Below are 14,473 nucleotides of genomic sequence, written 5' to 3'. Positions count from 1 at the left end.
GCAGGGAGGTGTTGCTACAATTGTACAGGGCCTTGGTGAGGCCACACCTGGAGTATTGTGTACAGTTTTGGTCTCCTAACCTGAGGAAGGACATTCTTGCTATTGAGGGAGTGCAGCGAAGGTTCACCAGACTGATTCCCGGGATGGCGGGACTGACCTATCAAGAAAGACTGGATCAACTGGGCTTGTATTCACTGGAGTTCAGAAGAATGAGAGGGGACCTCATAGAAACGGGGTTAGACAGGTTAGATGCAGGAAGAATGTTCCCAATGTTGGGGAAGTCCAGAACCAGGGGACACAGTCTAAGGATAAGGGGGAAGCCATTTAGGACCGAGATGAGGAGGAATTTCTTCACCCAGAGAGTGGTGAACCTGTGGAATTCTCTACCACAGAAAGTTGTTGAGGCCAATTCACTAAATATATTCAAAAAGGAGTTAGATGAAGTCCTTACTACTAGGGGAATCAAGGGGTATGGTGAGAAAGCAGGAATGGGGTACTGAAGTTGCATGTTCAGCCATGAACTCATTGAATGGCGGTGCAGGCTAGAAGGGCCGAATGGCCTACTCCTGCACCTATTTTCTATGTTTCTATGTTTCTATGATATGTAGGTTAAAATCCCCCATGATTACTGCCGTTCCTTTTTCACATGCCTCCATTATTCCCTTGATTATTGCCCGCCCCACCGTGAAGTTATTATTTGGGGGCCTATAAACTACGACCACCAGTGACTTTTTCCCCTTACTATTTCTAATCTCCACCCACAATGATTCAACATTTTGTTCATTAGAGCCAATGTCGTCTCTCACAACTGCCCTGATATCATCCTTTATTAACAGAGCTACCCCACCTCCTTTCCCTTCTTGTCTGTCTTTCCGAATCGTCAGATACCCCTGTATGTTTAATTCCCAGTCTTGGCCACCCTGCAACCACGTTTCTGTAATGGCCACCAAATCATACCCATTTGTAATGATTTGTGCCGTCAACTCATTTACTTTATTTCGAATGCTGCGTGCGTTAAGATAGAGTGTTTTAATACTAGTTTTTAAACCATGATTTTTAGTTTTGACCCCTCCTGCAGCCCCTTTACATTCAGTGACCCTTTTTGTTTTTTGCCTTGGGTTTCTCTGCCCTCCACTTTTACTCATCTCCTTTCTGTCTTTTGCTTTTGTCTCCTTTTTGTTTCCCTCTGTCTCCCTGCATTGGTTCCCATCCCCCTGCCATATTAGTTTAACTCCTCCCCAACAGCACTAGCAAACACTCCCCCTCGGACATTGGTTTCGGTCCTGCCAAGGTGCAGACCGTCCGGTTTGTACTGGTCCCACCTCCCCAGAACTGGTTCCAATGCCCCAGGAATTTGAATCCCTCCCTGCTGCACCACTGCTCAAGCCACGTATTCATCTGAGCTATCCTGCGATTCCTATTCTGACTAGCACGTGACACCGGAAGTGTCCCTGAATTCCCACATGGTACAGGAGGAGCATAACACGTGACCGAGCTCTCCTGCCATGACTTAACCCTTAGATACACTTAAATTGGCAACAACAATGCTAAAGTTTACTCACTGTTATCGAAGACAAAAAAGAAAAACTACTCACCAATCACCAGCCAATCACTTACCCCCTTGGCTGTGACGTCACCTTTCTGTTTCTTTCTACTTCTTTTTTGCCTTCTCCCTGTAGCTGCACAAGCACGCCTCTCGCCGAACCCGGACTCGCGCTGCTCCGAGCTCCCGCCTCCTCGAACTGCCTAACTCCCACTGGCCTTTATCGGCCTCTCGCCGACCCCGGACCCGCGCTGCACCGAGCTCCCGCCTCCTCGACTGACGGCTCAAACTGCCCGACTCCTGCTGGCCTTTATTGGCCTCTCGCCGACCCCGGACTCGCGCTGCTCCGAGCTCCCGCCTCCTCGACTGACTGCTCGAACTGCCTGACTCCTGCTGGCCTTTATTGGCCTCTCGCCGACCCCGGACTTGCGCTGCTCCGAGCTCCCGCCTCCTCGACTGACTGCTCAAACTGCCCGACTCCCCCTGGCCTTCATAGGCCTCTCACCGACCCCTCGCCGATGCCTCGCCGACGCAGCTCATTCTTTGGGAACACTTTGAACACTGGAACAGGTCTGTGCTGGAGGTGTGGGGGTGGGCACTCGTCAAGGGGATGTCGATTTCAGCAGGCTGTTTGCAGAAATTGTGAATATACAGGGCATTTGACCCGCATGTGCAAAAAAACGGCAGCTCGGCTGTTATACGAATCGGATGGGTCAGAAAGTGGACCAGAAGATGGTGGGGACAGTACCCGGGACTCCGATGTACAGCGGGTCAGCACGATCAATGGCCGCTGCTCCTACAACAGGACGACTCCTATAATGATGAGGGTCCTACTCAACGGGATATCTGTCAACGTGGAGCTGGATACGGGACCGAGTCAATCTCTCATGGGCGCTCAACAATTTGAACAACTGTGGCCGCATAAAAGAGACATAGAAACATAGAAAATAGGTGCAGGAGTAGTCTATTCGGCCCTTCTAGCCTGCACCGCCATTCAATGAGTTCATGGCTGAACATGCAACTTCAGTACCCCATTCCTGCTTTCTCACCATACCCCTTGATCCCCCTAGTAGTAAGGACTTCATCGAACTCCTTTTTGAATATATTTAGTGAATTGGCCTCAACAACTTTCTGTGGTATAGAATTCCACAGGTTCACCACTCTCTGGGTGAAGAAATTCCTCCTCATCTCGGTCCTAAATGGCTTACCCCTTATCCTTAGACTGTGTCCCCTGGTTCTGGACTTCCCCAACATTGGGAACATTCTTCCTGCATCTAACCTGTCTAACCCCGTCAGAATTTTAAACATTTCTATGAGGTCCCCTCTCATTCTTCTGAACTCCAGTGAATACAAGCCCAGTTGATCCAGTCTTTCTTGATAGGTCAGTCCCGCCATCCCGGGAATCAGTCTGGTGAACCTTCGCTGCACTCCCTCAATAGCAAGAATGTCCTTCCTCAGGTTAGGAGACCAAAACTGTACACAATACTCCAGGTGTGGCCTCACCAAGGCCCTGTACAACTGTAGCAACACCTCCCTGCCCCTGTACTCAAATCCCCTCGCTATGAAGGCCAACATGCCATTTGCTTTCTTAACCGCCTGCTGTACCTGCATGCCAACCTTCAATGACTGATGTACCATGACACTCAGGTCTCGTTGCACCTCCCCTTTTCCTAATCTGTCACCATTCAGATAATAGTCTGTCTCTCTGTTTTTACCACCAAAGTGGATAACCTCACATTTATCCACATTATACTTCATCTGCCATGCATTTGCCCCTTCACCTAACCTATCCAAGTCGCTCTGCAGCCTCATAGCATCCTCCTCGCAGCTCACACTGCCACCCAACTTAGTGTCATCCGCAAATTTGGAGATCTACATTTAATCCCCTCGTCTAAATCATTAATGTACAGTGTAAACAGCTGGGGCCCCAGCACAGAATCTTGCGGTACCCCACTAGTCACTGCCTGCCATTCTGAAAAGTCCCCATTTACTCCTACTCTTTGCTTCCTGTCTGACAACCAGTTCTCAATCCATGTCAGCACACTACCCCCAATCCCATGTGCTTTAACTTTGCACATTAATCTCTTGTGTGGGACCTTGTCGAAAGCCTTCTGAAAGTCCAAATATACCACATCAACTGGTTCTCCCTTGTCCACTCTACTGGAAACATCCTCAAAAAATTCCAGAAGATTTGTCAAGCATGATTTCCCTTTCACAAATCCATGCTGACTTGGACCTATCATGTCACCTCTTTCCAAATGCACTGCTATGACATCCTTAATAATTGATTCCATCATTTTACCCACTACTGATGTCAGGCTGACCGGTCTATAATTCCCTGTTATCTCTCTCCCTCCTTTTTTAAAAGGCAGACCAATACTCTCAAGAATCGACACCAAACTAAGGACCTATACCAAAGAAATCGTACCAGTCCTCGGCAGCGCCATGCTCTCTGTCACACACAAAGGGACAGTGAACCGACTTCCCCTGTGGATTGTCCCTGGAGACCCCCCAGCACTGCTGGGGAGAAGCTGGCTGGCAAAACTAAACTGGAAATGGGATGATGTCCATGCCATGTCATTAGAGGAACGGACCTCCTGCTCAACAGTTATAAAGCGATTTGAACATCTCTTTCAGCCAGGTGTGGGCACTTTCAAAGGGGTCAAAGTCAAAATCTACATCACACAGGATGCTAGACCGGTCCATCACAAGGCCAGAGCTGTACCCTATGTGATGAGGGAAAAGATTGAACATGAATTTGACAGGCTTCTGCGGGAAGGCATTATATCACCTTTGGAATTTAGCGACTGGGCAAGTCCCATCGTCCGAGTCATGAAGTCTGATGGATCCGTACGAATCTGTGGGGACTACAAATCTACCATAAACAGAGTCTCCCTACAGGATCAGTACCCGCTGCCCAGAGGCGGAGGACTTATTTGTCACATTGGCCGGAAGTAAACTTTTCTCAAAATTAGACCTCACATCTGCGTATATGAAGCAAGAATTGACCGAGGAATCCAAGCTACTCACCACCATCAACACACACCGAGGCCTTTTCATGTACAATCGATGTCCATTCGGCATCAGGTCGGCAGCTACCATATTCCAGCCCAACATGGAGAGTCTGCTAAAGTCCATCCCGGGGACGGTTGTATTTCAAGACGACATACTTATCACGGGCAGGGACACTGACTCCCATCTCCGTAATTTGGAGGAAGTACTAAAGCGGTTGGATCGGGTAGGCATACTAGTCAAGAAATCCAAGTGCCTGTTTCTCGCACCTGAGGTTGAATTTTTGGGCAGAAGGATTGCCGCTGATGGAATCCGCCCAACAGAGTCCAAAACAGAAGCAATTCGCCTGGCACCCAGGCACCGGAATGTCTCGGAACTGCGCACCTTTCTCGGGCTACTCAATTACTTTGGGAACTTTATGCAGAACTTAAGCACGCTGCTGGAGCCTCTCCACGTGCTACTCAGGAAGGGGTGCGATTGGTTTTGGGGGGACGCCCAGGAACGCGTCCTCAATAAGGCAAGCAACCTTCGGTGTTCCAGCAGTGTTTTGACTTTCTTTGACCCAGGTAAAAAGCTAGTTCTCACATGCGATGCGTCAGCGTATGGGGTCGGGTGCGTTTTGCAACATGTCAATAGTGCGGGCAAATTACAACCCATAGCTTATGCCTCCAGGTCACTTTCGCCGGCGGAGCGCGGGTACGGAATGGTAGAGAAGGAGGCTCTCGCGTGCGTGTACGGTCTCAAAAAGATGCACCAATACCTTTTCGGGGCCAAATTCGCATTAGAAACTGACTACAAGCCCCTCACGTCCCTCCTATCCGAGAGCAAGGCAATAAACGCCAACGCCTCGGCGCGAATTCAAAGGTGGCCACTCATGCTGGCGTCCTACGACTATACGATAAGGTACAGACCAGGCACAGACAACTGTGCCGACGCGCTCAGCAGGCTACCCCTGGCGACCACGGAAGGGTCTGACGAACAGGACTGTGAGATAGTCATGGCAATTAATGCCTTTGAGTCCACAGGTTCACCCATGACGGCTCGCCAAATCAGAGCCTGGACGGCCAGCGACCCCACGTTATCCTTCGTAAAAAGATGTGTCCTAACTGGTGACTGGGCAGAGGCTCGCGATGCCTGCCCCGAGGAATTAAAACCCTTTCACAGGCGCATGCATGAGCTATCACTACAAGCAGACTGCCTGATGTGGGGCAGCCGAGTACTCATGCCTCTGCGAGGCAGAGAGGCATTTGTCCGGGAGCTCCACCGCGAGCACCCGGGGATTGTTCTCATGAAGGCCATAGTCAGATCCCACGTCTGGTGGCCTGGTATTGACGCGGACTTGGAGCTCTGCGTCCGAAGGTGCACCATTTGTGCCCAACTCAGCAATGCCCCCAGGGAGGCTCCACTGAGCCCCTGGCCCTGGCCTACCAAACCGTGGTCACGGGTGCACGTAGACTATGCGGGCCCATTCATGAGCATAATGTTCCTCGAAGTTGTAGATGCATTTTCAAAGTGGTTTGAAAGCACCATTTTAAACTCGAGCACAACCTCCACCACTGTGGAGAGCCTCGCAACCATGTTTGCAACGCACGAAATCCCTGACATATTGGTCAGTGACAATGGTCCGTCCTTCACCAGCGCAGAATTCCAAGACTTTATAATTGACCACGGCATAAATCACGTCAAGACGGCACCGTTCAAGCCGGCCTCCAACGGCCAGGCGGAGAGGGCAGTGCAAATCATTAAACAAGGGATGCTTAAAATCCAAGGTCCCACGCTGCAGGGTCGCCTGTCGCGACTGCTGCTGGCATACAGATCTCGTCCGCACTCACTGACTGGGATCCCCCCCGCGCAACTGTTGATGAAAAGGACTTTAAAAACAAGACTCTCATTAATCCTCCCAGACATGCACAAAATCATTGAGGCAAAGCGCCGTAAGCTGACTGAGTAGCATGACAGAAATTCGAAGGGGAGATAGAATGAGATAGGGGACAAAGTGTTTGTACTAAACAATGGCAGGGGTCCCAAATGGCTTGCAGGGACAGTAACGGGCAAGGAAGGAAACAGGCTACTGGTGGTACAAATGGACAATGGCAAAACCTGCCGGAGGCATGTAGACCAAGTCAAAAGCAGATTTACCAACAACACTGTGGAACCAGAGGCAGACTACAATGTGGAACTCGCACCACACCTGGTGGACAGACAGAGGGAACAACCTGAGGAAAGGGCAATCCCAACAGACAGCCCAGGCGAGTCAACAACAATCACACCAATCGAAACAGACAGGCCAGGCGAGATACCAGCAACCACACCCAAAAAAAAACAGACACCAAGGCAAACAACTGAACCACAACTCAGACGCTCCACGCGAGAGCGTAGACCACCTGAGAGACTGAACCTATAAAGACAATAAAACCTTGGGGGAGGGTGATGTCATGTATCTTACATTATTATATATAACTGAATCCTAACATGCTAAACATGACTGTAATAAGATATGACCTGTAACCACCAGCATACCTTACCACCAGGGGTGCACTTGCAAGAGACAGGTATATAAGGACAGGTCTCAGGCAAGTGCAGCATTCCAGAGCTGTGAAATAAAGGTGCAGGTCCAGAGTGCCCTTGACTTCACTACATGCCTCGTGTGTACTGAGGGGACAGGACGTTACACACTTCTTAGGCTAAATACTTCAAATTTGGTCCGTGGTCAGGGATATGAGGTTGTGACTATGAGTGAGGCAGGTATAGGGATCCAGAAAATAGCATTAGAGGAGCCTCAATCCTTGCACTTGTCCAACAGATACGAGGTTCATGCTCCCTGTGTGAACGAGAGCAGGGATTGCAGGGAGGATGAGCAAACGGAGCACAGCACCGGGGTACAGGGGGATTCAAGTTGGGGGAGTAAAAAGAAATGTCGTAGTGGTGGGTACAGTATAATTGCGGGGATAGATACTGCTCTCTGTAGCCGAGAACGTGAGTCCCGAAGGCTGTGTTGCCTGCCCAGTGCCAGGGTTAAGGACATCTCCTCTGGGCTGGAGAGGAACTTGGAGTGGGAGGGGAAAGATCCAGCAACAGCTGGAAAAGTAATAAAAAATGACTGCCTCCCAACTTGTTCTGACCGTGGCTTGTGGGTGGGATGAGGAACTGCTGGCAGCAACGCGGGTCGGGCAAAGACGGCATCGGAGTGTTAAATTTCACGCTCACTGCAGAGCCAGAGCAGCATGACATGTTGACCTCATTGCCCAGTCTGAAACATACTGTAGCAAATGAGCACTTTTGCTGACTCACCGGCTCCAACTGGTCGCGATGGTGGCCTAGAAGGCCGTCTGGCATTTGCTGGCCCTGTAAAAAGAGAGCAAGAATAGAGGTTTTCATTCAACATATGCACGCTATTAAATCTAACTGGACGTGCTGAGTAAATAGATTGTCTTATGAAGCTTATCCAATCCTTTTACTCTTCAGCATCTTTGTTGACTCCCAGTCACTGAACGCGGTGTTAGAATAACAGGCAGCATCGGAAACAGTTTGGTGAATTGATGAGAACAAGTTAAGTGCTTACCACCGGCATTGGCCCAGTGCTTCCCATAACCTTTGACTCCCTTATTGCTCAAAAATCTGTCTATCTCTGCCTTAAATATATTCATTGACCCAGCCTCCACCAGAGTGAGGAGGAGGAGCAGCGTCGAGCCGGGAGGCCTACAAGAGGCCCATCAGTCGCAGTCGGGGAGTGGGAGAGCGAGGAGGAGGAGCAGCGTCGAGCCGGGAGGCCTACAAGAGGCCGATCAGTCGCAGTCGGGGAGTGGGAGAGCGAGAAGGAGGAGCAGCGTCGAGCCGGGAGGCCTACAAGAGGCCGATCAGTCGCAGTCGGGGAGTGGGAGAGCGAGGAGGAGGAGCAGCGTCGAGCCGGGAGGCCTACAAGAGGCCGATCAGTCGCAGTCGGGGAGTGGGAGAGCGAGGAGGAGGAGCAGCGTTGGGTCGGGAGGCCGACAAGAGGCCCATCAGTCGCAGTCGGGGAGTGGGAGAGCGAGGAGGAGGAGCAGCGTTGGGTCGGGAGGCCGACAAGAGGCCCATCATTCGCAGTCGGGGAGTGGGAGAGTGAGGAGGGGGAGCAGCGTTGGGTCGGGAGGCCGACAAGAGGCCCATCATTCGCAGTCGGGGAGTGGGAGAGTGAGGAGGGGGAGCAGTGTTGGGTCGGGAGGCCGACAAGAGGCCCATCAGTCGCAGTCGGGGAGTGGGAGAGCGAGGAGGAGGAGCAGCGTCGAGCCGGGAGGCCTACAAGAGGCCGATCAGTCGCAGTCGGGGAGTGGGAGAGCGAGAAGGAGGAGCAGCGTCGAGCCGGGAGGCCTACAAGAGGCCGATCAGTCGCAGTCGGGGAGTGGGAGAGCGAGGAGGAGGAGCAGCGTCGAGCCGGGAGGCCTACAAGAGGCCGATCAGTCGCAGTCGGGGAGTGGGAGAGCGAGGAGGAGGAGCAGCGTTGGGTCGGGAGGCCTACAAGAGGCCGATCAGTCGCAGTCGGGGAGTGGGAGAGCGAGGAGGAGGAGCAGCGTTGGGTCGGGAGGCCGACAAGAGGCCCATCAGTCGCAGTCGGGGAGTGGGAGAGCGAGGAGGAGGAGCAGCGTTGGGTCGGGAGGCCGACAAGAGGCCCATCAGTCGCAGTCGGGGAGTGGGAGAGTGAGGAGGAGGAGCAGCGTTGGGTCGGGAGGCCGACAAGAGGCCCATCATTCGCAGTCGGGGAGTGGGAGAGTGAGGAGGGGGAGCAGCGTTGGGTCGGGAGGCCGACAAGAGGCCAGCCGGTGCAGCTGCAGCAGGGAGACAAAAAAGAAGTAGAAAGAAATCGAAAAGTGACATCACAGCCAAGGGGGTAAGTGATTGGTGAGTACTTTTTCTTTTTCTTTTCTATATCAGTAAGTAACCTTTAGCATTGTTGTTGCAAATTTAAGTTAATCTAAGGGTTAAGACATGGCACGAGAGCTCGGATATGTGTTATGCTCCTCCTGTACTATGCGAGAAGTCAGGTACGCTTCTAGTGTCCCTGACGACTACGTGTGCGGGAAGTGTGTCCGCCTCCAGCTCCTAACGGACCGTATTGCGGCACTGGAGCTGCGGGTGCATTCACTCTGGAGCATTAACGATGCTGAGAATGATGTGAATACCACGTTTAGTGAGTTGGTCTCACCGCAGGTAAAGGTACACAGCCAGATAGTAAATGGGTGACCAACAGAAAGAGCAGTGGAAGGAAGGTAGTGCAGGGGTCCCCTGCGGTCATCCCCCTGCAAAACAGATACATCGCTTTGGGTACTGTTGAGGGAGATGATTCATCAGGGGAGGGCAGCAGCCAAGTTCATGGCACCGTGCGTGGCTCTGTTGCACAGGAGGGCAGGAAAAAGAGTGGGAGAGCTATAGGGGATTCGATTGTAAGGGGAATAGATCGGTGTTTCTGCAGCCACAACCAAGACTCCAGGATGGTATGTTGCCTCCCTGGTGCAAGGGTCAAGGATGTCTTGGAGCGGTGCAGGACATTCTGAAAAGGGAGGGTGAACAGCCAGTTGTCGTGGTGCACACAGGTACCAACAATATAAGTAAAAAATGGAATGAGGTCCGAAGAGACTAATTTAGGAAGCTAGGAGCTAAATTAAAAAATAGGACCTCAAGAGTAGTAATCTCAGGATTGCTACCAGTGCCACGTGCTAGTCAGAGTCGCAATCGCAGGATAGCTGAGATGAATACGTGGTTTGAGGAGTGGTGCAAAAGGGAGGGATTCAAATTCCTGGGACATTGGAAACTGTTCTGGGTTAGGTGGGACCAGTACAAACCAGACGGTTTGCACCTGGGCAGGACCAGAACCAATGTCCTAGGGGGAGTGTTTGCTAGTGATGTTGGGGAAGAGTTAAATTAACATGGCAGGGGGATGGGAACCTATGCAGGGAGACAGAGGGAAATAAAATAGAGGCAGAAGCAAAAGATAGAAAGGAGAATAGTAAAAGTGGAGGGCAGAGAAACACAAGGCAAAAAACAAAAAGGGCCACATTACAGCAAAATTCTAAAGGGGCAAAGTGTGTTAAAAAGTCAAGCCTGAAGGCTCTGTGCCTCAATGCGAGGAATATTCGTAATAAGGTGACGAATTAACTACACAGACAGCAGTTAACGGCTATGGTGCAAGTGGCATCACGGAGACATGGCTCCAGGGTGACCAAGGCTGGAAACTCAACATCCAGGGGTATTAAACATTTAGGAAGGATAGACAAAAAGGAAAAGGAGGCGGGGTGGCGTTGCTGGTTAAAGAGGAAATTAATGCAATAGTAAGGAGGGACATTAGCCTGGATGATGTGGAATCGGTATGGGTGGAGCTACGGAATAACAAGGGGCAGAAGACGCTAGTGGGAGTTGTGTGTAGATCACCAAACAGTAGTAGTGAGGTTGCGGACAGCATCAAACAAGAAATAAGGGATGCGTGCAGTAAAGGTACAGCAGTTATCATGGCAACTTTAATCTACATATTGATTGGGCTGACCAAACTGGTAGTAATGTGGTGGAGGAGGATTTACTGGAGTGTATTAGGGATGGTTTTCTCGACCAATTTGTCAAGGAACCAACTAGACAGCTGGCCATCCGAGACTGGGTGACGTGTAATGAGAAGGGATTAATTAGCAATCTTGTTGTGCGAGGCCCCTTGGGGAAGAGTGACCATAATGTGGCAGAATTCTTTATTAAGATAGAGCGTCACACAGTTAATTCGGAAACTAGGGTCCTGAACTTAAGGAAAGGTAACTTCAACGGTATGAGGCATGAATTGGCTAGAATAGACTGGCCAAGGATACTTAAAGGGTTGACGGTGGATAAGCAATGGCAAACATTTAAAGATCACATGGATGAACTTCAGCAATTGCACATCCCTGCCTGGAGTAAAAATAAAACGGAGAAGGTGGCTCAACCATGGCTAACAAGGGAAATTAAGGATAGTGTTAAAACCAAGGAAGAGGCATATAAATTGGCTAGAAAAAGTAACAAACCTGAGGACTGGGAGAAATTTAGAATTCAACAGAGGAGGACTAAGGGTTTAATTAAGAGGGGGAAAATAGATTACGAGAGGAAGCTTGCAGGGAACATAAAAACTGACTGCAAAAGCATATGTGAAGAGAAAAAGTTAATTGAAGACAAATGTCTCCCTTGTAGTCGGATTCAGGTGAATTTATAATGGGGAACAAAGAAATGGCAGGCCAATTGAACAAATACTTTGGTTCTGTCTTCACGAAGGAAGACACGAATAACTTTCCCAATGTAAGAGGGGACAGTGGGTCTAGTGAGAAGGAGGAACTGAGGGATATCCTTATTAGGTGGCAAATTTTGTTAGGGAAATTGATGGGATTAAAGGCTGATAAATCCCCGGGGCCTGATAGTCTGCATCCCAGAGTACTTAAGGAAGTGGCCCGAAAAATAGTAGATGCATTGGTGATCATTTTCCAACAGTCTATCGACTCTGGATCAGTTCCTATGGACTGGAGGGTAGCTAATGTAACACCACTTTTTAAAAAAGGAGAGAGAGAGAAAACGGGCAATTATCGACCGGTTAGCCTGACATCAGTCGTGGGGAAAATGTTGGAGTCAATCATTAAGGATGAAATAGCAGCGCATTTGGAAAGCAGTGACAGGATCGGTCCAAATCAGCGTGGATTTATGAAAGGAAAATTATGCTTGACGAATTTTCTGGAATTTTTTGAGGATGTAAGTAACAGAGTGGACAAGGGAGAACCAGTGGATGTGGTGTATTTGGACTTTCAAAAGGCTTTTGACAAGGTCCCGCACAAGAGATTGGTGTGCAAAGTCAAAGCATATGGTCTTGGGGGTAATGTACTGACGTGGATAGAGAACTGGTTGGCAGACAGGAAGCAGAGAGTCGAGATAAATGGGTCCTTTTCAGAATGGCAGGCAGTGACTAGTGGGGTGCCGCAGGGCTGAGTGCTGGGACCCCAGCTCTTTACAATATAAATTAACGATTTGGAAGAAGGAATTGAGTGTAATATCTCCAAGTTTGCAGATGACACTAAACTGGGTGGCAGTGTGAGCTGTGAGGGGGACGCTAAGAGGCTGCAAGGTGACTTGGACAGGTTAGGTGTGTGGGTAAATGCATGGCAGATGCAGTATAATGTGGATAAATGTGAGGTTATCCATTTTGGGGGCGAAAACACGAAGGCAGAATATTATCTAAATGGCGGCAGATTAGGAAAAGGGGAGGTGCAACGAGACCTGGGTGCCATGGTACATCAGTCATTGAAAGTTGGCATTCAGGTACAGCAGGCGGTGAATAAGGAAAATGGTATGTTGGCCTTCATAGCTAGGGGATTTGAGTCGAGGAGCAGGGAGGTCTTACTGCAGTTGTACAGGGCCTTAGTGAGCTCTCAACTGGAATATTGTGTTCCGTTTTGGTCTCCTAATCTGAGGAAGCACATTCTTGCTATTGAGGGAGTGCAGCGAAGGTTCACCAGACTAATTCCAGGGTTGGCTAGACTGTCATATGAGGAGAGATTGGATCAACTGGGCCTTTATTCACTGGAGTTTAGAAGGATGAGAGGGGATCTCATAGAAACGTATAAGATTCTGACGGGACTGGACAGGTTAGATGCGAGAAGAATGTTCCCGATGTTGGGGAGGTCCAGAACCAGGGGACATAGGATAACGGGTAGGCGATTTAGAACTGAGATGAGGAGAAACTTCTTCATGCAGAGAGTTGTTAACCTGTGGAATTCTTTGCCACAGAGAATTGTTGATGCCAGTTCACTGGATATATTCAAGAGGGAGTTAGATATCGCCCTTACAGCTAAGGCGATCAAGGGGTATGGAGAGAAAACAGGAAAGGGGAAGAGAATGATCAGCCATGATCTTATTGAATGCCGCTGCAGGCTCGAAGGGGCGAATGGCCTACTCCTGCACCTATTTCCTATGTTTCTATGTTTCTAACCTGTCCAAGTCACCCTGCAGCTTTTGAGCGTCCTCCTCACAGCACACACTGCCTCCCAGCTTAGTGTCATCTACAAACTTGGAGATATTACACTCAATTCCCTCATCCAAATCATTAATGTATATTGTAAATTGCTGGGATCCCAGCACTGAGCCCTGCGACACCCCACTAGTCACTGCCTGCCATTCTGAAAAGGGCCCGTTTATCCCAACTCTCTGCTTCCTGTCTGCCAACCAGTTCTCTATCCACGTCAGTACATTACACCCAATACCATGTGCTTTAATTTTGCACACCAATCTCTTGTGTGGTACTTTTAAAAGTCCAAATACACCACATCCACTGGTTCTCCATTGTCCACTCTACCAGTGACATCCACAAAAAATTCTCGAAGATTTTTCAAGTAGGACTTCCCTTTCATAAATTCATGCCGACTTGGACCGATCCGGTCACTGCTTCCCAAACGTGCTGCTATTTCATCTTTAATAATTGATTCCAACATTTTCCCCACTACTGATGTCAGGTTAACCGGTCTATAATTACCCGTTTTCTGTCTTCCTCCTTTCTTAAAAGTGGTGTTACATGAGCTACCCTCCAGTCCATAGGAACCGATCCAGAGTTGATAGACTGTTGGAAAATAATCACCAATACATCCACTATTAAAGGGCTACTGAAAAGAAATGTAGTAGGGGTGGGAACAGTATAGTGTAGGGGATAGATACTGTTCTCTGCAGCCAAGAGTGTGAGTGCCGAAGGCTGTGTTGCCTGCCCGGTGCCAGGGTTAAAGACATCTCTGCTGGGCTGGAGAGGAACTTGGAGTGGGAGGGGAAAGATCCAGCAACAGCCGGCAAAGTAATAAAAAATGACTGCCTCCCGACTTGTACTGGCCGTGGCTTGTGGGTGGGATCAGGAACTGCTGGCAGCAACGTGGGTCGGGCAAAGATGGCATCGGAGTCTTAAAT

At 49.8% G+C, this 14,473-nt stretch overlaps 1 protein-coding gene across 15 annotated transcripts in view; it reads right to left on the bottom strand.

Annotated features, from left to right (window-relative positions):
- The window catches only part of LOC139264759 (speriolin-like), a 395,630-nt gene that overhangs the window by 248,228 nt on the left and 132,929 nt on the right, over positions 1 to 14,473 (bottom strand). For all 15 annotated transcript variants that reach the window (XM_070881830.1, XM_070881833.1, XM_070881832.1 and 12 more), the window contains one exon: positions 7,847 to 7,900. In XM_070881830.1, the coding sequence (XP_070737931.1) occupies positions 7,847 to 7,900 (54 nt within the window). The remainder of the gene's footprint in view (positions 1 to 7,846; positions 7,901 to 14,473) is intronic.

This window comes from Pristiophorus japonicus, chromosome 5, assembly GCF_044704955.1.
Source record: "Pristiophorus japonicus isolate sPriJap1 chromosome 5, sPriJap1.hap1, whole genome shotgun sequence".
Taxonomy (NCBI): domain Eukaryota; kingdom Metazoa; phylum Chordata; class Chondrichthyes; family Pristiophoridae; genus Pristiophorus; species Pristiophorus japonicus.
Note: the sequence above shows the minus strand (reverse complement) of the source record. Positions and strands in the feature narration are given on the sequence as shown.